This window comes from Ranitomeya variabilis, chromosome 8, assembly GCF_051348905.1.
Source record: "Ranitomeya variabilis isolate aRanVar5 chromosome 8, aRanVar5.hap1, whole genome shotgun sequence".
NCBI classification, from domain to species: Eukaryota; Metazoa; Chordata; class Amphibia; order Anura; family Dendrobatidae; genus Ranitomeya; species Ranitomeya variabilis.
Window position 1 is genome coordinate 178063938 of NC_135239.1, and position 25152 is coordinate 178089089.

General features: G+C 43.1%; 1 protein-coding gene across 3 annotated transcripts in view; it reads right to left on the reverse strand.

Moving 5' to 3' along the window:
• Positions 1-25152, reverse strand: part of ATG7 (autophagy related 7) — a 186838-nt gene that overhangs the window by 83628 nt on the left and 78058 nt on the right. For 2 of the 3 annotated variants that reach the window (XM_077276844.1, XM_077276843.1), the window contains exon 18: positions 16511-16633. In XM_077276844.1, coding sequence (XP_077132959.1) covers positions 16511-16633 — 123 coding nt within the window. Of the gene's footprint in view, positions 1-14803; positions 14940-16510; positions 16634-25152 lie in introns of those variants that run through there. The other variant, XM_077276845.1, reaches the window with a different exon arrangement.

The following is a 25152-nucleotide window of genomic DNA, read 5'->3' on the forward strand; positions in this document are numbered from 1 at the left end:
CATCACTGCCTGCAGGAGCCGATGAGAATCTGTTCAAAGCGGTAATACGGCACATTAATAGGAAATCAGGATGCAGCAATATACAATTCACAGGACCGAGAGGAGCGCAGGAGAACAATTCCAAACCATTTAATTTGGGGCGAAGAAAAAAAAATATAATATTAAAGCCTTTCCTCTGCGCACTCGGCAAATTATTTGTTAAATGTAAAAAGAATCCCATATTTAACTTTGACTACAATTCATGTTACTACTGAAAGATGTATCAGCACAGACAACCCCTTTCACATGGAGATTAGAGAGACTATTTCACATTCATTCAGCTAAATCTTGGCCATTGATTCTCGCGTTGAAGAGTATTGGGTCAATTTTACAGATAGAAGGCAGAATATAGTCCTACAAGACATAATCCTCCTACGGGAGATTGTTTTTTTTAACTATTTATCGGGAGGGATGGCAAATTAAGGAGCAGATCTAGAAAACAGACTCTAGTTACAAGAAACTATTGCCTATTCTATGGAGAGAGGTTCACTTTTAGATTGGTAAGGTCCAATCGATGAGACCTCTACTGATCGCCGGATGGTCAACCATGCTCAAAGTCGCTCAAAGATGGGAGCCAAAAGTACCCGTTCTGCAGAAAGGATAGTTGACAACTTATTTGTACTAGGCAAGTAATACAGTATTTGGGAGGCCACGTGTAAGGCATGATGGGTGGTAGGACATTGCATGAAACAGGAACCCTCTTTTTTGAGCTCTTTGAATCCTCGTCTCATGTTCCTCACCTTGGGGCCCTGCACTAGGGAGAACACAAGGTGTATCCGGAATCTCCAGATATATTTTAAATTAATTTAATTGATATAATATTAAAAATAAACTGTGAGAAACCTGAGAGATTTTAAAGAGTTTTCCATATTATAAAGTGATGGCACAATGCTAGGATCAAAGTGGTGCTACACAACACCATCATCATCATCTGGTGATGGCATATCAGATGGTAAACTTATTTTTCTACCAAGTTGGAAAGTTATCACATATCCATAGTATACACTCACCGGCCACTTTATTAGGTACACCTGTCCAACTTCTTGTTAACACTTAATTTCTAATCAGCCAATCACATGGCGGCAACTCAGTGCATTTAGGCATGTAGACATGGTCAAGACAATCTCCTGCAGTTCAAACCGAGCATCAGTATGGGGAAGAAAGGTGATTTGAGTGCCTTTGAACGTGGCATGGTTGTTGGTGCCAGAAGGGCTGGTCTGAGTATTTCAGAAACTGCTGATCTACTGGGATTTTCACGCACAACCATCTCTAGGGTTTACAGAGAATGGCCCGAAAAAGAAAAAAAATCCAGTGAGCGGCAGTTCTGTGGGCGGAAATGCCTTGTTGATGCCAGAGGTCAGAGGAGAATGGGCAGACTGGTTCGAGCTGATAGAAAGGCAACAGTGACTCAAATCGCCACCCGTTACAACCAAGGTAGGCCTAAGAGCATCTCTGAACGCACAGTGCGTCGAACTTTGAGGCAGATGGGCTACAGCACCAGAAGACCACACCGGGTACCACTCCTTTCAGCTAAGAACAGGAAACTGAGGCTACAATTTGTACAAGCTCATCGAAATTGGACAGTAGAAGATTGGAAAAACGTTGCTTGGTCTGATGAGTCTCGATTTCTGCTGCGACATTCGGATGGTAGGGTCAGAATTTGGCGTAAACAACATGAAAGCATGGATCCATCCTGCCTTGTATGGAGCATCTTTGGGATGTGCAGCCGACAAATCTGCGGCAACTGTGTGATGCCATCATGTCAATATGGACCAAAATCTCTGAGGAATGCTTCCAGCACCTTGTTGAATCTATGCCACGAAGAATTGAGGCAGTTCTGAAGGCAAAAGGGGGTCCAACCCGTTACTAGCATGGTGTACCTAATAAAGTGGCCGGTGAGTGTAGATGATAACTTACTAATTGCTGAGGGTTCAACAGCTCCTTAGACCCTCATCGATCCCAAAGACAGAGCCCCACCTGAATGGAGTGGAAGTTGAGCTTGTGGACCTCTGCTCCATTCATCATCTATTGGACTTCTGGAAATGGTACAGCGCGAGCCTATCTCTGACAGTCTCGCGAAGGATACGATATTACATTCACTACCTAAAAGTGGCTTAGTTAGGGGAGATAATATGACATTTCTTCTCAATGATCAGATCACAAGGGACTATAATAACTGAAAAACGGTTAGGAAAACACCGAATGGGTCAAGTTACCTGGAGCTGTACTCACTCATGGCAGCAAGTCATGCCACACAGGTATCAGAGGGTTTGTAGCGGCTTTATAAAAGTTCCCAAGACCTATATTCCTCTAACTAGATCTGGGCCCAGTGTCAGTCGCAGCACTTGTGACCCCTGTATTTGTCTCTTTCCTCATTCTTGAGCTTATTATGGCTCATTCACCGGTAATGTCTCCACTTGCTCGGCACCGCCCATTTGTCTCTCATTGAGTGTGAACAAAATGGTGATAAGCATAAAGATAACTAAGAATAAATGTGACCATAAGTGTAAGGCTACGTGCTCCTTAAGCCTGCTTAAAAAAAAATCATTGTTCTCGGCAGCACATGTACATCTTATGTGACAGAAAATACCCAAAAGTAACACCATTCTAAAAACTACAAACCTCACAGTACTCAAAACCAAATTCAAAACCAACTTCAGGTGCTTCACAAGAATGGAAACAATTTGGAAGGGAAAAAGAAAAATGAAGAACTTAACTTTTTTCCCACAAAAATATTGCTCCCGAGTATGTGGTGAAAAACTACTGTTTGGGTGCACGGCACAGCTCGGTGCTTCCTCTAGTGAACTTGAACAATATAAGGGGTAGTAAGTCTATTGAAGATTTTTATCTGGGCACGAGGAGTGTACTATTCACAATGGAGTGATTCCCCCAGAAAAAAGCCAGAGAGGCGAAACGCGCATCGGGGTAAAGGTGACAGACCAGACCAACCGCGCTTCATCAACCCCTTTTTGAACAGTACACTCCTCGTATCCAGATAAAAATCTACTATAGACCTACTACCCCTTATGCTATTCAAGTTCACTAGCGATTGTAAGAGGTGTACAAACTGCAGACAATAGGGGGAGCGGTTTAACATAGGACTTTATGAGATGTGTAAATTGCGGATATTGTTAAATTCACTGCTCAAAATGAAATATCTCTGAATGAAATATTCCAGTTGCAAATTTGTATTCAATGCATAGTGGAATGTGTTCAGAACAATAAAACATAATTATCAATGTAAATCAAAATGAATATCCCATGGAGGTCTGGATTTGGAATGATACTCAATATCAAAGTGGAAAATCAAATTACAGGCTGATCCAACTTCAGTGGCAATGCCTCAAAACAGAATGATGCTCAGTAGTGTGTGTGGCCTCCACGTGCCTGTATGACCACCCTACAATGCCTGGGCATGCTCCTGATGAGGCAGCGGATGGTCTCCTGAGGAATCTCCTCCCAGACCTGGATTTAAACAGTCAACTCCTGGACAGTCTGTGGTGCAAAGTGGATGGAACGAGACCTGATGTCTCAGATGTGCTCAATGGGATTCTGGTTTGGGGAACGGGCGGGCCAGTCCACAGGATCAATGCCTTCATCATGCAGGAACTGCTGACACACTTCGGCCACATGAGACCTAGCATTGTCGGGCATTAGAAGGAACCCAGGGCCCACTGTACCCACATATGGTATCACAATGGGTCTGAGGATCTCATTCTGGTACCTAATGGCAGCCAGTGTACCTCTGCATAGCACATAGAGGGCTGTGCGGACCTCAAAAGAAATGCCACCCCACACCATTACTGATCCACTGCCAAACCGGTCATGCTGGAGGATGTTGAAGCAAAGATTGACAGCGTCATTTAACAGGTTAACAGCCATGAGTGGATCGCAATTCCACCCGCAGCTGTTAGAGGCACATGTCAGCTGTTCAAAACTATTGACATGTGCTGAGAAAGATGTGGGCTCAGCCCCGGAGCCCACATCAAAGGGAGGGATTCCGACGTGGGTGTACTATTACGCCCAACGTCGGAAAGGGGTTAATAGTTTACAGCTCATTTCCCATGTGCCAGTAGTTACATTGCAGGGTATAGGTTAACTCTTAACATACCATCCGCCCCTCTCTAGGTCATTAATTTCTATACACCAGTTTCCGGCACACCCATCTCTCATTTTCTGAAGAGATGCAATCATAAATCAGCAGCCAAGAAGCTTACAGAGCAGGACTCTTCATCCTGGCTCTCAGCTCTACTGATTAGTTCTACTAATGTTACAGCTCAGCTACTCACCAGAACTGTCAGTCAAGGAGGAGAGCCTGCCCTGCTAGACACCAGCGAGTAAGGAAACTTTAAGGAGACTGCATAGCTCTGAGCTGCTCAAGATACAACTTGTGAATACACCTTTAAGGCCTTGCCCTTATTGGGTTAAAGGGAATCCGTCACATAAGAGATGCAGTTGGAAATAACATGCATCTGTTATAGAGCAGGGAGAGCTGAGCAGACCGATATATAGGTTTGTAATGGAAGAATAAATACACTATTCAAGGCTCAAGAGTCCAGTGGGCTGTCCTTATTCAGTGATTGACAGATATTTCTGTAACAACACTCAAAGAAGGCTGTAAATAAGAAAATAGGACTCGTACGAATAATAAAAAAAAAAATACATAGTATCTGAAAAACGCATATTTCAATCCGTTCAGATAGTGATGCTCTTTTGCGGAGATGCATAACCAGAAAGTGATTTATTGTTTATGTTAGGCTTTTGTTTTAAATTTATTTTGCCATTTTTTCATATTACAATCTGTATTAAAAAAAATACAAAAAACTTTTCCGAAGTCTCAATTATCATCACACACAATATTACAATGACTGGTAACACCTCTATACAGAGCTGATAACACAGGATACCACCGGTCACTACAGATTATGTCACAGCTGACCCTGCTTCCTCCCTCTCTCCATAATAATTGCACACGCTCATTAGATGCTTCAATTCTAAAAAGATAGGGCCTGCGTCTATCCATTGTGGCTCATGTGCATGTGAATATCCTGAAAGAACAGGAAGTGTGCAAAGTAGAATGGTCGCCTAGTGGTTAGCACTGTTGCTTTGCAGCGCTGGGGTCCGGTGTTCAAACCCCACCAAGGACAACATCTGCAAAGAGTTTGTATGTTCTCCCAGTGTTTGCGTGGGTTTCCTTCCATACTCCTAAGACATACTGATAGGGAATCTAGATTGTGAGCCCCAATGGGGACAATGACTACCATGTCTGTAAAGCGCTGTTGAATATGACATTGCTATGTAAGCAAAAGCATCATAAATAACAATAATAATAATAATAGAACGACCAACAAAAAGATTTAAAAACACATTTAAGATGAAAACCTAATTTAAACAGTAGGTGATTTTCTGATTATAAATGATATGCGATCTATAGGAAGAATGTTAAAGGGAGGGTGCAATGTTCCCTTAAAACCAAAAAATATATCTATGAAGGGTTTTAACTTCTTGATAAATAGAAATCTAAATCTAACCCATGGGATTCATCTGAAACATCGCAGTAATGGTCAATTTACCATGCATTATGTAGTAGGATCTTAATTGCCAGGAACATCCACATGAAAGTATATACTTTAAAAAACAAATAATCATTCATTGTGATGTTCCTTCAAACAGCCGGAGACTAATAAGTAGCCTACAGTAAGACTGCGTTACAAATTACTCATGTCCTTTCAATCAGCACTTCCATAAACATCCAACCTTCACGTTCATTTTGCCCTTAATCGCCACATCATACAGGAAAAAAGCCATATTTCCCCAACTAATTGTTTTCACATGTTACAAAGAAACTTTATTTTCCTCCATTTAGTTTTTTTAACTACTGTTATTGTGCCTTTTTTTTCCTCTCTAACAAAGATCGGATAAGCCATTAAAATCATCTTGAAATTAGGTCATTATCCCACCCTTCTAAAAACAGCCACCCATCACCGAGGACCCAGCGCGCGTTCTGCTCGTAGCGCTGGTAACACATTTAATTGAGCTTGCTGCATCACTCCAACCCAGGCTGAAAAAAAAAATCCCTACTGGAATTTCTCCAAACAAATGGAAATAAGATTTTAATGTAAGCCGGAATAATTCCCCAAGTGACGTGTCTTCTGTGGAAGTAGCGATATAGGACTTTCCCACAGCTCCGGCTTGTACAGAGTTGGACCGGCCCTGACAAGCTCTCCATATAACTACAGTGCACATAAACATTTCACTGTTGTCAAAAAGAAGAGAAAAAGGAAGGGAAAAAAAATAAATAAAAAATTGTTCCAGGGGAAGAAAACGAGAACCAGATGTGAGCCGCAGAGCCAAATCTCTTCTCAGTTTGAAAGATGCAGAAAAAACACGTGTTCTCTTTTATTTACTTTGCTCGATGGTTTAATTAGCAATTCATGGAAATAAAAAAAGAAAATCACAGGATTAAGATTTTTTTTTTCCTTTAACTGACGTGCCAATTGTTGTCAAAGGCTTCTTTCGGTCAACTGAATCTATCAGAGGTTGTTCGGTCACAACATATCGATGACCTATTCACAAAATAGTTAATCAATATGAGATTGGTGGGGGTCCGACACCCTGCACCATTCACGATCCAGCTGTTATTGCTCCGGCAGATGTTAAACACTTTGAACGGAGGGGTGAAGAGCAACTACATTCAGTGTGTAGTGGCCGCTGCCAAGTACTGCAGAACACGGAGCAAGTAGCAACTGATCATTGGGGGTGCTGGGTTTCGGACCCCAAACTGATCTCATATTGAGACCTATCCAACTTGGATATTCGAAAACAACTCATTCTCAGAGCTGTTCTGCAGCTCTCGGCAGCGGCCACTACACATTGAATGAAGCTGGTTTTCGCAGCTCCATTGAAAGGGTCTGCATATGGCAGTTCCCAGCTGATCAGTGGGGGTGCTTGGTTTCGGACCCCAAACTAATCTCATATTGATGACCTAGCCAATCTGGATATTCGAAAACAACTCCTATTCTCAGAATAGGAGCTGTTCTGCAGCATTCGGCAGCGGCCACTACACTGAATGAAGCTGGCTTGGCAGCTCCATTGAAAGGGTCTACATGTGGCAGTTCCCAGCTGATCAGTGGGGGTGTGGGGTTTCGGACCCCAAACTGATCTCATATTGATGACCTATTCAATCTGGATATTGCAAAACCAGGGCTGTGGAGTCGGTAAGCCAAACCTCCAACTCCGACTCCTCAATTTCCATGACACCGACTCCACCGCTCTGTGCAAAACATTTCTGGTCTCAGAATAGGAGCTGTTCTGCAGCGCACAGCAGCGGCCGCTACACATTGAATGGAGCTGACTTCACTGCTTCGTTCAAAGTGTTTAAATCTGGCGGTTACCATCTGATCAGTGTGGGTGATGGGTGACGAAACACCACCAATCTCATACTGATGGGCACAATCCTATGCATAGTACAATAAGTCAATAATCAATAAGTTATGACTAAACAACCCTTTTAAGATCAATGTCATACATTGGATTTATATGGCTTTTTCCCTTAAATTGGCTATCTCATGTAGATATATGGACATCACACAGGACAGTTCCCTCCTCAGTGTACCCATTAGGGCTCCTTTCCACTTGCGAGATAAACGTCCGTGTCTCGCATGTGAAAACCAAGCTCTGGTGCCGGCACTTGGGAGCGGAGAATGCGGCTGCATGTATTACTATGCAGCCGCATTCTCCGCTCTGGAGTGCCGGCGCCAGAGCTTGGTTTGGTTTTCACATGCGAGACACGGACGTTTATCTCACAATTGGAAAGGAGCCCTTAGACGAATGTCTGCTGTGTAAAACCCATCAACATGTCAGCGACACCCATCAAAATCAGCTGTTAACTGGGGAAGTCCGACGGAGCTTGCTGTGGGAGCTCCTATGTAGGGAAAGAACTCAATTGCCCCTCAATACGTAGGTAAATAAACCATTTCAGCTCATAAAAACTGAAGATTTTGATGTTACCATATAAGTTGGCTTACAGATAAGCTGTTGTTGGCCATATGAGCTTGTAAGCCGAACATTCATGTGTTTTCAATGCGCATAGAGAAGAACGTCACTGCCAGACACATCTGTCAGCGACTTATCACCCCTGAAAACAAAAGGATGAGGTGCTTAAAATTTATGCCAGCTGCCTGATCCTTAACTCAATATCATCGGTCAGCCAACTATCGTCAGATGGTTGGCTAGTCCCACCAAAATTGTTGGATGTGAACGACATTCATCTAATAAATATGGGATCCTTCAGTGTTGTGCTCCACATATAGCTGACAAAGGCCACTCATATGGATAGAAGGGAAGATCAAAAATACCAGTTCCGAGCAAGACAAAGACAAGCCATACTGCTATATTGGAGAGGTTTCACAAGTGGTCATCATCAATGGGGTAGGTGGACACTTGATGTTCTACTCGCCCCACAGATAAGGCTTCTAAAATGAGCAAGCACAGGGTAACATCACTCCCATACTATAAGATTAGATGGTGCCCATCACCTTCTTCGGACACCCAATAAAATACTGACACTGTCAAAGTAAACTGACCTCCAGAATGGCCAATGGAGTTCCCCTCATTGTTTGAGGAGCTTCAAGGTCTCTTAGCTCCTTGTACTTTAGGCTAGTACAATACGGTGTAACATAACGTGGTTCCGATCCCTCCACGATTATCGGGTGTTGGCCTTCAATCATACTACAGAAGAACATATTGTATATACAGCGGAAGCAATTTATTTAACTCCTTTCTAAAAGGGCTAATGCTCATGTCTTTAGGTTCCAAAAAATGATAGAGGAATCTCGACGATAATTTGCTTAAAATAATAAGTTTGTAACCTGCGACTCACTAAGAAAGCAAATATTTCTTGTAGTTAGAGGATCGTTCCTCAAGATTAAATTTTTGCCTGTAGTTTAAGGATTCCATAATTACTAAAATGAAGTTTATAGAAAATATCATCTGCAGTTGATTACGATTGTAGTCTTATTTGGGATTTTGCCTTCACAGAATTTTTTGGCAACCGGCAAGTCGAAATAATGAATTTTATTCAACCTTTAAATGTAGTACATGCAAACTAACTCCTCGTAAATAAAATCATTTACATACGAACTTTCCAAAAGGATTCATGCATGAAATGTTTACTGAAGAGAAAAGTTATTCTCACAAAACCTTAGGCCCCCCCATACATCCTAGATGGCGGTCTACCAAACAATGTTTCGGCCGAATGTTCGGCTGTCAGCTATCTTGGCTGTCTCTCCCATACAGAAGAGCACTCCGAGTGTTCTCCATGAGAAAGCCACCAGATCTCTCTACTGGCAGCTTATCTCAGGGAGATCAAAGTGATCAACAGTATCGGATGTGCCGGACTGTCGGGGAAGTTGCCAATCAGCTGGCCGGTGCCCCCATACAGAGTGTCAGCAGAACCAGTTGAGCAGTTGATGTAGGTGGGTACGACCAACATCAGCCTAATGATAAAAACGTATATTATTCGGGAATGAAAGATTGAAAATTTGAAGTACATTATTAGATCACTTTATAACACTTTATAGGTTTGTTAGAAAAAAAAACCTAACAATTTTAAATAAATATCGCCTATGACGAAATCACTAAACATCCAGATCACTGGAAATAATCTTTGTCTGTGTCCTGCTGCCTAAAACACTAAAAACAATGACATTGATTTTCATTCAGTTTAAAAAATATGATTTTTCCATCTTTTACATTTTTTTATGTTACAAAATTATCAAAATCTTATTCTTAACTATAACTTTTAACTTTTTTTTTCATTTCCCGGAAAAAAAATTTTTTGATTAAAATTACACTATGATAGCATTTTAGACTATTGTTTTACATTTTTTTTTGTTTCACAGTAACTGATATTACATATACATTTATTGTTCTACTTATTTAGGTTTTTTATTTACTAGCGGAAAGCAGATCATGTGTACAATGCAGTAGGCTAGGATGATGGCGGTGATGGCTCCAGACATATTTCCACCGCAGAACAAAGCAGATCTTTAACAATAGCATGTGTGTCTGGAAATTGAGGTTTTGATGAGTGATTGTTCGCAGAAGTGTGTTTTTGGAAAAAAACATTATAAACTGCCTGAAATCAACAGATTTAGCACATAATGGCAGGACCAGACATACTCAATGACTTGGAAAAAAAACAGAATGAGCGCTGAGGAGTCACAGACGCTAGACTAGCACCCATGTGGCGGTTTTCGGTTTACCGCGCAGGTCATGTGGTGTCCCCATACAAATTTTTGGAACTACCAATGACGTCCTGACTACTGTTTTTTCCTCTTCTCTTCCTGCCTTATCAGTAGTCAGGACATCCCAGGTAACATTCACATGATTGATAGGATGATCGTGATCCCCCTGGGCATGCGCCAGACACAGGCAGGCAGGTCAGTGCTAGCATGGTCTCTGAAGTGTAGTGGGAGAAGAGCGGAAGCTCCAGATAAAGAAAGTGGGGGAAGTTTCAGGACAATCTGTCCAGTCAAGCAATTTGCAGAAAAGCAATAGATATGAAAAAGCACTATGCAATACTTAATTTCCCCTCTGGAAGAGCTATAGGTTTCCCCATAGACACCAGATTCTGATTTGGGTAGCAAATGATTTTTGTCAAGGGACACTTTTGGAGTAGCAATTGTAAAAAGTTATAAAAAAAACAAAACAAAAACAAAAAAAAAAAAAACACCTTCACACGGCTTTGGGTTTTATATTAAAAAGGGGTAAATAAATAACTAAAAGGAATTTAAGTACGGTATAAATACATTTTTAAATGCCTTTTATTAGCAAATCAGTTATTTTGTCTAGGCAGGTAATCACTGTCGAATTAAAATGTCCACTGCAGTGTTACACTTACAGAAACCAGTCCTAGGACACTGATAGGACAGATGGCTATGTAAGCATGTGAGATTGGAAAGCTTCACTTCCTCCCTTCATGTGAAGGAAGATGTTACCCAGTGGATATTCTGACCTAATACTGGATATACCAGAGGTGCTGAGGTGAGAAGATGCTGCTCACACTGCTGTCCACCCTGTCTATCCAATCGAATATTGGAGATACCAGGTGTGCTGAGGTAAGAAGAGGCTGCTCACACTGCTGTCCACCCTGTATAGCTGATCCAATACTGGAGATACCAGGGGTAATACTGGAGATACCAGGGGTACTCAGGGAAGAAGAGGCTGCTCACACTGCTGTCCACCCTGTATAGCTGATCTAATACTGGAGATACCAGGAGTGCTGAAGTAAGAAGAGGCTGCTCACACTGCTGTCCACCCTGTATAGCTGATCTAATACTGGAGATACCAGGGGTGCTGAGGTAAGAAGAGGCTGCTCACACTGCTGTCCACCCTGTCTATCTGATCTAATACTGGAGATACCAGGGGTGCTGAGGTAAGAAGAGGCTGCTCACACTGCTGTCCATCATGTCTATCTAATCTAATACTGGAGAGACCAGGGGTGCTGAGGTAAGAAGAGGCTGCTCACACTGCTGTCCATCATGTCTATCTGATCTAATACTGGAGATACCAGGAGTACTGAGGTAAGAAGAGGCTGCTCACACTGTTGTCCACAGTGTTTTTCTGAATACTGAGCAGCTTGAGTAGCCTACAGATAGGTTTGACAGTATGTAATATAGGTTATTTCCAGGTCACAGCTGCAGTTTCCTACTGCACGTGCTCACTATCCTAAACTTATTATTTGAGAATAAAAAAAACAAAGGAAAACAAAAAAAAAAAGCCAAACAAACAAAAACCTGTCTCTCTACTAGCTGCTATGTCCCCCCCCCCAGCCAATCTCTTGGCATAAACAAGGTCACATGAAGGCTACAGCGAATCAACAGCCGGCTTTACATTCCTTCTGAACAGGAAAGTCTTGTTTAGAGCAGGCATGAGAGTCTCCTTTCGCTTCTACAGAAGATCAGAAAATAGCCAACCAAGCTCACCAGCGTAAACTGCATCTATCAGTGTCTTATGGCATATCCACAGTATAGATATCCAAGATGACAATAACTCTTCAATTTCTGTTGTCAACTCCGTCACCAATGACAGCAGACATCTTTAATCTCAGCTCAATGGTGGTTGTCTGGTTTAAATATTAACACACTTTACAGAGAAAGGAATATGCACTCGTCCATCGTAACATACTCTCTGAACGGATTACGTCGATCTTGTAAATCGGCTCCTTGTTGACCGAAAACAATCATGCAAATTGCTGATAAGGATAACCAATATCCAGTCCCTTAGTTAACGGAAAAGTAAAACAAAAAATTTTTTAAAAAAATCACTGAAACCTCACTTGCATAAAATATAATAATTACATACTAATCTAATTAGCCTAATAAAAAAATTGCAGCGCAAAATCTTCGACTGAATCTTAAGCAATCTGAAGGAGCACCAATAATTTTTTTTTATTTGACTTTACTGTGTGCTGATTACAAAATAGGATTGTCCTTTACGCCCTTGTATTATTTAGGGAGAAGTGGAGAGATAATAAACGGCTGCACTCCGGCGCGGTCTCTTTTTCATGCCTGTAAATAATTGTGTTACTGTTGCTAAGTAACTTTTTCTCTTTACAATAAACACAATGAATTTTTTTTTTTTTTCGAAGATCCTAAAGCGTGTCGTAACAAGACCCGGGAAAAGTTGACTTCCAAATACTAGGAGACAAGTCACGTGAGAGCACTACAATAATAAAAAGATCCTGATCTAAGCATTTCTTCTCATGACTTCATCACCGGAAATCAGGAGACGTTCCAAACAGTGAGAAAAATCAGGAAAACCTAAAGATAAGATGGGCTCAGAAAAAACTCACTTAACACGTTTCTAATGTAGAAATAAAAATGTTTTGACAATTTGCAGGCTGCACACTTCATACATATTTACATTTGAATGTAGGACAGAGCAGACAAAGCAAAATTACTGCAGTCCTTTACTTCCTCTCGTCAGCTGCAGGGAGACAGAGAAAAACAGAAAGGCAGGTAGGGAGACCGAGAAAAACAGATAGGCAGGTAGGGAGACAGAGAAACAGATAGGCAGGTACGGAGACAGAGAAAAACAGAAAGGCAGGTAGGGAGACTGAGAAAAACAGATAAGCAGGTAGGGAGACAGAAACAGATAGGTAGGTACGGAGACAGAGAAAAACAGATAAGCAGGTAGGGAGACAGAAACAGATAGGTAGGTACGGAGACAGAGAAAAACAGAAAGGCAGGTAGGGAGACAGAGAAACAGATAGGTAGGTAGGGAGACCGAGAAAAACAGATAAGCAGGTAGGGAGACAGAAACAGATAGGTAGGTACGGAGACAGAGAAAAACAGAAAGGCAGGTAGGGAGACCGAGAAAAACAGATAAGCAGGTAGGGAGACAGAGAAACAGATAGGTAGGTACAGAGACAGAGAAAAACAGATAGGCAGGCCATAAGGTCTTAATACATATTAAATTGAAGCCGTCCGATGAATGTGATCAAGGAGCGGCGGACGGAAGCGGGAGCGGCAGACGGAAGCGAGAGATGGATGTGAGAGGTGAGAGATGGATAGACCGAGACACAGTACTATACTTACCAGCTGGTTTCCTCCTCTTCAGTTCTTCTAAACTCTCACAGGGTTGAGGACCTAGGTGAGTGGAGTGCTGGGAAATTGCCAAGTTTTACCGTTACCACCTTGCCCCCACCAATGCCATCCCTCTAGCTGTAGTATATACTACATTTGCATTCATGTATCAGCACAACTTCAATACGCTACTTCCCACTACATGTGCTTTCCTCCTCTATAGCCTTCTGTCAGTGCCCTACTAGATACTTTCTCCCCTCTCCATGGCAGATCTCTGTACATCCCCTTCCCAAGCTGCTACCTCTTACATTGACAAACAGAAGAAAGCAGAGCGAGCTGTTAGAACCCTAGAACCAGGAGCTATGACAGATTTGTATCTTTTATTTGCAGATCACTCCACAAGACAAAGGAATTACAGACACTCAGCAACTACAAAATGTTACAAAAAATTTAATGACTATTTAAAATGCAAGCTTCTAATTACGGAGGAAATGGACAATTTAAAAAAATTCTATGTGGAGATGCACATAGCCTTTACAGCAAAGTATGTCTCACTCTAGGAGGAATAAACTGTGTGAATTAAGAATCTTTGGTTCTATAGACTCATCCCCTCTCCTCATAGGGAACATATCAATGCTCAGCCGATGTGTATAGGAGAGTCGGGTGAGGAAGTGGTTTACTTAACTGTCGGTCTGTAAGGATAGTAAAACACACAATGTCGAAATCTCACAAAGAACAAAGTGGTTAGTGCCCCTATCTATGGCCCCGTATATCTAAGAGGTGTGGTCCCGATTATACGGTCTCCAATGCAGAAGATGGACCTTTAACAATCCTCCAGACCAAATATATGTTTCCAGAGTTTCTTACAATTTAGTTTCTTTTAATGTTGAAGATCTTGTTATAACTGTAACAAGAAAGTGACTTACACATATATTAGGACTGGTCCTAAGTGATAGATGAATGGCCGTGCCGATAGTAATGTGGCTATGCTATTGAACAAAGCTGGCGGGACTAAGTGCAACTCAAACCGGTTAATTTCCTGCAGTTGGACCATCACGGTAACGTAAGTAGGGAGCAAATTACGCTCCATCCTGAATAAACTTCTCTGACACAGTAAGATCCTTCTCACAATGATCAACAGTTTACCGACTCCGGACACTGGATACACGAGCGAGCGGCACTAAATCTGTGTGTGGAGCTGCACTCGGGCGTCAGGTGGAAGCTATCTTCGGAGATGAGCTAAGCGAGGTCTTCAAATAACTTCCAGAGTAACGTGAATCATGGCTCTATTATTAGCAGGCACAGGCACAACTGAATGTGGAAGATTAGAAAATAATGCACCGTAAATCGTGCTGCCCCGGCAATCACCAACTGGAGGTAGGCCATGCATTAAAGATGAGGGAAACAATCAACCATGAAGAACGACTGACGGGTGGAACTTCGACAACTTCAGACAGGCCAAAGTCTCTTCATATCTAATAGTCACTTGTAGCACAAACAATGGTTCATTAATGAAAAACTTACAAAAGATAGGAGAGGAACCGGTTATTAAAGAGGCGGATTGCTGGGGGTCACTGTTACTGAACCCAAGAATAGGGCACTGCAGAGCCCCTTTTTTCAGGATCATCAGTTGAGTTCCCCAAGGTGGGATTCCAGTAATCAGCAAGTTACTTGATACAATACTTTTAAAAGGGAATCTGTCAGCAGGTTTTTGTTATGGAATACGAGGCCAGCACGATGCAGGGGCAGAGACCCTGATTCCAGCAATGTGTCACTTTCTCGTATGCATACGATCTCTGTGTAAGATCTAGCAGAGCTCAGAAGGCTGAGCCTTATATCACCCGGCCCACACCACTGATTGGTAGCTTCCTGTGCGCACACACACTACCATACACCAAGTATCAACTGTTTATTTTTACCTAATAAAAGAGAAATATAACCATAGATAGCGTTAAAAAATTTTTTGTTAAAAAAAAATCAATCTTTCCTTAGATATTAGTGATGAGAGACATGTCACATGCAACTGATCAGCCGGAGTGATCCAGGTAAGCGCTATAGCTTGCTGAATAAGCAGGGACCCGAGCAAATTCGCTCCACTCTAGTGATAATCTCCAGCTGATAAATCACTGATTTTATTGAAACAACAAGCAGCCCAATAAGTGACAAATTGCTGGAATCAGGGTCTCTGCCCCCATCTCATGCCATTATCAGATTGTATAACAAAAACCTGTGGAAGGAGTCCTTTTAAGAAGGTCACTTTTGGCAATACATTGGACAACTTCTTCCCTGGCAAACTGAATAGATATGGCCGCTGTGAACAACTCTAACAGCCAATATAATCTAAATTGCATGGAAACCTGCATTTGAGCAGCAATTGGAATTCTATCTAAAGCGTATGACACACCTGCCTAGGAAAGCCTCGCAGGAATTGGTCCAACATTATAGACTATCAAATGAAAGACCACCTTTGACTTTAATGGGGTGAAGTTATCAATCCGGATGTTTAGAGAAAAAAAAAAACAAACAAAAAAAAACACACACAAAAAAACAAAACAAAAACATGAGCAACAATTGTCCCTCTGCCTGCTCTTGGCATTAGGGTCACAAAACAACAGCAATAGCGATGAGTGAATGTGCAGGGATAAGGTGTTATCTGAGCATGCTCTGTTAAAAAAACGAGCGTCTTCGGAATGCTTGAATGATATGTTCGCGTTCCCGCGGCTGCATGTCTTGTGGCTGTTCGACAGCTGTGAGACATACACATATTATTCAAGCACGCCAAAGACACTCTGTTAGCACCCGAGCATGCTCAGATAACACCTTACCTCACGAGAAAGCATCCTAATTGACATACGGACAAGAAAGGGTTAAAGGATTCTGACCTCTGCCGCCTGTGTCTCCTGATGCAGCAACGTCAGGCCCGTCAAATCTTCCAGGAAGGAGTGCGAAGAGTTAAAAACATTGGCCAAGAACTGGAAGCCATCTTTCTCATACTGATCAATCACCTGAAAAAGACGAGGGGGGTAAAGATTAGTGCGGTAAGTGGGATCCATCACCTGCGAAGAAGGGTGAAAAAAAAAAAGGTTCCACTTCAGAGCCTAGAGAGGGCGCTGCTGCGGCTGAACTTGGTGCATGACCTGCTCCACGCGGCCAGAACGCAGGGAGCACCGCCATGTTGTAATCGGCCTTTTAGTAATCTAGCAGAGATAAATCGCTTTTCTGACACAGAGTAAAGAATGACTTTGTGTGCTTTGGTATTTGTAGTGAAGGCGCTGTGCATATCCAGTAAGACGCTAGAACAAAACCTCGTGTTTGTTCTGCACAATCCAAGACCAGGGACGGCTGCTGCGCCTTCAGGTGGATACGCTTTCTCACGGACTCGCCGGCCACATTACCTGCTCAGGAGATGTGACACATTGCCACAATGGCCATGGAGATTTCACATATTTATACAACCGTAAAGGCTATGTTCCACCTTTGCAACCCAAAACAAATGGCTGCCAAAGAACCCGCCAGGCGACTCATGCTGCCCAAACCGCGGGACGAACAAATTTCAGCTTAGTATATTCTCTGATACACTCGAAAATCCGATACATTGAAGGTTTGGTCGGAGCCCAAGTTAGTTTGTCTGGCCGGCTCTTTCCAGCGCTGCAGCTGAGCTGGTGATTGACAGTTCGCTCTCTCTGTGTGTGCAAGGGAGAGACCTGTCAATCACCAGCTGTGGTGCTGGGAGAAGATGCCAGATGAAACTAGTCTCCAGACAAGTTTATCATCTGTGAAACGCTGGCGCTGTATACCTGGCGCAGCCTGACAGATTCCCTTTATATAAAGCATAGATGCCACTTTAAAGGTCCTTATCTGGGCCCATAGATATTAGCAGAAATAGCCGGACTCAGATCCCAATGCACGGCATTATGTAACGAGCATGCTCTCATCATTGAAGGGAGGGGGAGGAGGTGAGCTGTGACATCGCCTATTGTAAATGGTGGCTCCCGTGTTATCTGCTGCGCATAAAGGTGTTACCTTTCATTGTAATCCTGTCTGTGATGATAAGGAAACTGCTGAAAAGTCAACTGTACAGAGCAGGATGTATAAGGCCCAGTGGCCAATGTGAAAATTGCAAACATTTGTTAATAAAACAGTGTTATTGAAAAGAATAATAAATAAATGTTCCGTTTCAGGTCCCTCGGCCGGTGATCATGGAGGGTCTTGATGCTGGAAACCCTACATTCAGCCGTTTACCTGCAGAGGTGAATGGAAGAAGCAAAACAAGAGGTGTCTCGTAAACCCATCACAGGGGTAACAGGACTTTTGGAATATAAAATAATCAGGAAAAAAACAGATGCCCCAAGGGTTGGCTTCTGTACTAGACGTATGTCCATGAAGCCATGTCCCTGGATTGTAGGGTAATGACATGGAAACACGCGGCTTAAGGAAGTGATACTTCGAGCAAGAGCAGCAGATCAAAGAGCAGCCGACCAAGGACTAGAATAAGGATATAATAAATATGTCAGAGTCCCAACACTGCAGGCCCCAAATCACATCACAGACGTGTGAGGACAAGTAGAAGTAACAGAAGAAACTAATTTATCCTATAAGATGCCCCAGTCCTTGTAGAAGGAAGAACTGTGACAATCACAGCGACCTTCAGCCTGTAACCATAACCTAGAGCCCCTAAATGTATCACCATCATTTGATAATATCTGTCCTGAGAAACGGACCCACCTAAATGTCATCTATGTGCCCTACTATGGACAACACGTGACCATGAGACAAACCCTTTAAGTCCATTTTTTATTTTGAATGTCACCAGGTTTTTGCTCTGACGTAGGGGCAGAGACCCTGATTCCAGCTATCTATCACTTCCTAGTCTCCATGGTGCAGTTTTGATACAATCCCTGTTTTCTAGCAGTTCCCTGAATGCTGAGCTCTGTATAACCCCGGCCACACCACTGATTGGCAGCTTTCTGTGTACACTGTGCATAGGCAGAACGCTGCCAATCAGTGGTGTGGCTGGGCTTACACAGTGCTCATGAATCTGGAGGACTATATGGCAGCGGGTTTACTAGTCCTCTAGTGATAATCTCCTGCTGAGAAAACAGTGATTTTATTAAAACTCCAGCAAGCAGCCCGGTATGTGACATTCTATAAGTAGCGTCTCGGTTGCTTTTTCATGCTGCTCTCAGATTAGGTGGCTACATCTTGGTGACAGGTTCCTTTTAAAATAATTTTCAAACAAAAATTGAACAATGTTAGCATATCAAAGGAACAGAATATATTATTAAATACTGTGCATCTTCAATCTGATGGGGCCATTATATTTACTTCTGAAATCCACATCTGAGGGTGTGTTGCATCCTTTATGTAAATGTACCCTCAATTTCTGTCCACCTAGCCTGATTGACAGTTCCTCAGTGTGCCTCCTCCCTGCTGAGATCTTACACTGCTCAGTACAAGCTGCAGCGGTTTTTCACTCTGCGTGGGAAGAGACTGAATATACAAGGACTCATGATGAGCTCGCACAATCATTAGTTGGACTCATAAAATGTTACATCTTTACATCCGGATTATAGTCACTGACATGGATTTTAACAGTAGTTACACCAGCCCTATTTGGTCTATTCCAACCTCAGAAATGTAAGGCCTACCCATCAGATAAGTCAGAAATGTCCGACAGATGTGGGTCCCACCTCTCGACAATGAGGGCCGTGTCAAGGTGCTTGGGCAACCCCTTGTTAAATGCTGAAGACAATGTCACGAGAGCGCCGGCAGACCCAGCGCCAGTGCGGGGAGGTGAGTAGAATTTTTTTATTATTATTATTATTATTATTATTTATTTTACACAAGGGACTACAGCATTTAAGGAGCTATTGTTCAAGTATTGGACAACCCCTTTAACGCTCAAAAATAGCGTTTACAAGAGGCCTTTCCGCTAAACACAAAGCGCCACAATTTTAAAGGGAATGTGTGAACAGGTTTTCACAACCTAATCAGAGAGCAGCATAATAAAGAGTCAGAGACCGTGCGTCACCAAAGCCATTACCCCAGAATTCTGGTGTAAATCGCTTTGAAAAGCCGTACAAATCTTTGCCAAACGTGGAGTTTTCACTCCATGTTCTCACAGCTCTGCCAAAATAGTCGGAGCTGGGGCAGGATGGGGGTACAACGCCACAGCTTGTCTAATTCATGATGAGCGGTGACGTTCCTTTCCATAGAAATCTTACTCCAGTCCCTGACTGGAGTAAGATTTGTGACAATGTAAAAGCCTCTTAATTAGAAGCCTCTGATGCCAGCATGGCAGTCTTGATGAATCGGGACAAGAGACCCTGATTCCAGGGATGCATCACACCGATAAAGAATTTAGATAGTGACAATGATGATGATGATGTCTGTAAAGAGCTGTTGAAATGAATGGCACTATATAGGCGAGTAAAATAAATAAACTGATTGGGCTGCTTGCTGTAGTTTTGATACAATCACTGTTTTATTAGACTAGATAATCACTAGAGGACTAGTAAACCTGCAGCCATGTGGTCCTCCACATCCATGAGCTCTGTATAACCATGCCTCCACCACTGTGCACTGTGCATTGGCAGAAAGCAGCCAATCAGTGGTGTGGGCGAGGGGCTACACAGAGCTCAGTATTCAGAGAACTGCTAAATCTGAAGCAGATAAAACACTTTTTAATCAAAAATGCATCAAGCACCTCTGTAAGTGATACATCACTGGAATTAGGGTATTATGCTGCTCTCAGATGGGAGGATAGCAAAAACCTGGCGACAGATTCCCTTTAAAGAGAGAAGGGTTAACTGTTTCGTCTGGTCAGATCTAAAGATTTGTCTGTCCAAAAAAATAGCATGGGAGAATAAAAACTATTACTGAAACCCAGGCCAGCCAAAGTAATTCCCCCCGATTTATCCATTTCTGTCCACAATAATTTCCAAGCCCAGGAGAAGGCATGATGTGGCGTAAAAGAAAAATATGTTTAGAAATAATCGTAATAGTCCTATTCTGGGATATGCGCCATTTCCTAAAGTCAACGAAAAACACAATTTACGGTAAATAGTTACCAACCGACCATAGGAAAAAAAAAAAGTAACAATTCACGTCTTCGATGAACATTTACCATACTCCGCCATTCATGTTATTCATATTGTTTTGCAGGTTGTTGTTTTGCCGCACGGACCATTAATACCGGCTCCTGCACGCCATGAAATCTAAACATTACGAGTAATGAAAAGAGACAACATGACAAAAGTCTCCATGTACTAAAAAAATAATAATAAAAAAAAAATAAAAAAATCAGTGTGTAGTGGGGTTCTGGCACGCCTCAGACGTCCATAGAAAGAGTGACCTTCCTGTCCTTACACAACGGAGGAAGGTTCCCATACACAAACAGGAAAGGGAGCAGAGGAAGGAAGCCGAGCCTGCGAGGACAGCGCTGGACTGAAAGCTAATGGCTTCATTCAACACTAATGGGAAGACTGGCTGGGAACGTTTCCAGCCAACTGTACCTCTACAGTAACGAGGACAAATACACCTTATATGGTCAAAATGGAAACATTCAGGCCATACAAAGCTGCCCAGACGCAAGAATTACACCCCGGTATCAGGATTTGTTGAGTTGCAGTTCTTGAAGTTTAGCCCAAAAAGGTTCCATCAGGGGATTCATGCTGCCTGAACCCAAGAGGAAGGTTTTACTTTGAAACGTTGTGCCAAAAACAAAATCTGACAAATGAGCTGGACAAAAGGAGAAATGTCCACCAAGAGGCTCCATCTGGCTTGATTGACAGGTTTCTTCCTGCTTATACAGACTAAAGCATTTTTAGAACTTCTGGAGTTCCTCTCTCCATAGTTCAGCCATTTGTGCGGCTGCCCTTCAGGAAGCTGCTACCACTGTCTGCCATGTTATAGATTAGAGTGCAGGTCCGCCATAGTCACCATTTCAACAAGCATGCAGTATCACATTAGGCTGTTCCTCTTCCCCTCACCCATGTTGGAACACCATTACACAGTGACTGAACTAGTGCCAAGGCTGCTGTAATCACAGGACTTTAGTAACTAGAAACTTACCTCTAGTTAGCACTAGTTGACGTATATATCCTTCAGTTGGGGCTTCGAGACGGATGTATACATCATCCTGATCAGACAGTACTACTTTCATACTAGTGTGATCAGCGGGCTCCTTCTATAACTGATAGGACTGGTGATCTCACCTATCACAGGAATGTAACCCCTCCAAAGTCCTGCGGTCAATGCTAACACTGGAACACACAATAGTTTGACAGAGGGAGAGTGCTCCCTCTGTCAGCCCATCAGTCTTATAAATAGTGCAGTATATATTACCCATGGCATCATAGGATCGCTCAATCAACTCCCCTTGGGGGGGGGGAACTAATAATTATTGTAAAAAAAAAAAGAAACGTTTTAAAAGTTATATGGCCCCCAAATAGTGCCAACAAATTAAATTTGTCCGCTTTCGGTCGAACAAAAACAGATAATACATCTATCAAAAATTAGAATTTTTGTGCAAAAAGAAACAAGCCCGGTATAACAGTGGATTGTAGGTATTGTGTATATGTGTTTTTTAGTAGTTTTTGTTCATTTTTTTTTTTTAAATAACTAACAATTCAGATTCTTGTTGGCTAAATGTGCAGGCACTGAATACGGGGATTGAGAGTACATTTTTATCATTTGCACAGTGTTTTTTTCCACTATATACTCCTTGATATTCTACATCACATACATTATATAACCATCTGGCCACGGGAAACCAGCAGAGACCCAAATGAAACAAACTCGCTTAGCTCAGAGGGAGATAAGCAAATGGTGGAGAGGAAATCGAGGAGGAGGAGGCTTGCTGAGCGGGCCCCAGATAAAATAATAGGAAACTCTTTCAGGATGTGTCGTGGGGACTGGCTGGCTTGACTCAGCAGTCTGTTGGAGGCTCAGCAGAGGCCCCTGCTTTATTCTTCTCCCAGCATTTAGAAGTCAGGGTGGAGTACGGGCTGAATCCGTCAGATGGTTATATTCCGGGACACCCACATGAAATGGCACAGGACATTAGGCTGAGATTTTCCAGAAAGGAACACGAGGGAGTTGCCTGGGTCTGAACCTGCAACCATAACTGATGTAAGATCTCTTATCTCAGGAAGTCCATGTGTACGGCCGGACTGGGGGCAGAAACCTCCCTCCATCTACTTATTGAATGTTATGAAACCCTTTTCCTTTAAAATTAGAGATTAACAATTTTTTTTTTTGTCCTCGATTCGGCATGTGCCTGTTGAAAATTACCCCTCAAATAGCGCTTTCAAGGAGATTTAAAGGGATTTAAAGGGAACCCAACACCAGATACATGCTGCCTGAACTCCACGCACCAGAAACCAAACAAAACTATTCTCAGATGACTAGTCCATGGTAGGTCTCCAGTGGCTTCTCCCTGCCCTGCTCACCTAGACTGACAGGTCAGCATCAAGGGAGAGATCTGTCAGTCATGAGGAGTGGGGTGGGGAGGAGACACTGGGGACCTTCCCCTTGGACTAGTCGTCTGAGACACCGAGCATGGCGGCAATAATGCAGCTACTGTGGGATTCATGATGGAGTCTGTGGAGTTGGGCAGCAGGAATCTGCTCTCAGGTTCCCTTTAAAGCACCACTCCAGGGTTTTGTTTTTTAATTTCACCGCTGGAGTAGTGCTTAAAATCCAAGTCCCCAGCCCCCTGTCTGGTACTCACCTTCCAGTATTTTCATCTGGTTTGGCCACCGCTCCGGTTGCGCTCCTGCAGTCGTGACCTGCTGGCTGCTCCAGTGTTTCATGTCGCGCGCTGAAGGTCACTAATCAATGTAAGTCTACGAAAACCTCGTTCTCCTCGTTCTGGCTCTCATAGACTTACATTGTAAGCTTGTCACGTAGCTTCCGATTTTCAGCCAGTCTGAAGCTGCACTCACAAGATAGCACCATGGGACTGTAGTGGTGCCGAAAAATTATGAAGACATGAGAGGGTGAGTATATGGTACTTAGTTTTACAGCACCACTCCAGGGTTGAAAAAAACTTCAACTTCAGGATTTCATGAATGAGTCCACATCTGAAAATGTTCCGAATTTTTTTCCAGTACGTTCCACTGCATTGTCACTAATTCTCATTTTTCAAACTACATTGTCGTTTACGTCACACGATCATTGTCAGAATGAGCCTCCTCTTTTCAAGAGGATCATGATCTCTAAATAGGAGGCCGATCACCCGTCGAAACTCTTGTTCTTCAGGTGAAATGATCTTTTGGCATGATCATTTTCGGCAGCACACCACACAGGACATGTGCTGCCAAGAACAAAGCTAGCTTTTGTGCGCTGAACAATCTATTACAGAGCGTTCAGATGGCATGTGAAGTATGATCGGCCTGTGTAAACAGGCTATTGAACAAGCGCTAATTGGCAGACAAGTAGCGGATCGGCCCTCGTTAAGCGTCGCCGGTCGCCTATTCTAGAAGGACCTTTAGAGATAAAAAATAATAAATAAAGAAGTTGAGCAGTGAAGCAGTCTGCCTAGTACATCTAAGGGTACTGTCACACAGTGCAATTACGATCGCTACGACGGTACGATTCGTGATGTTCTAGCGATATCGTTATGATATCGCAGTGTCTGACACGCAGCAGCGATCAGGGACCCTGCTGAGAATCGTACGTCGTAGCAGATCGTTTGGAACTTTCTTTCGTCGCTTGATCACCCGCTGTCATCGCTGGATCGTTGTGTGTGACAGCGATCCAGCGATGCGTTCGCTGGTAACCAGGGTAAACATCGGGTTACTAAGCGCAGGGCCGCGCTTAGTAACCCGATGTTTACCGTGGTTACCAGCGTAAAAGTAAAAAAAAACAAACCGTACATACTCACCATCTGATGTCCGTCAGGTCCCTTGCAGTCTGCTTCCCGCTCTGACTGTGAGCGCCGGCCGGAAAGTGAGAGCAGATCACAGCGGTGACGTCACTGCTGCGCTCTGCTCTCACTGTACGGCTGCACTCAGTCAGAGCGGGAAGCAAGGGACCTGACGGACATCAGATGGTGAGTATGTACGTTTTTTTTTTTTTTTACCTTTACGCTGGTAACCACGGTAAACATCGGGTTACTAAGCGCGGCCCTGCGCTTAGTAACCCGATGTTTACCCTGGTTACCAGCGAACCTCGGCATCGCTCCAGCGCCGTGATTGCAAAGTGTGACCGCAGTCTACGACGCTGGAGCGATACTCATACGACGCTGCGACGTCACGGATCGTGCCGTCGTAGCGACGAAAATTGCACGGTGTGACAGTACCCTAAGAAAAAGGAATTTTTCCAAGTGAAAAGTAAATCCTCTCGGAGCCTGGATTCACACTTTGGGGAAACAATGGCACAGACGTTGCTGGTGTCATCACAGCGCTAGATATCCCGAGCCGAATAAACAATGTACCCGACTGTTTGCACACAAAGGCCGCTCTGTGAACTCCACTTCTGCCTCAACTCAAACGAAGAACTTCATCAGCAAATCTCCTCC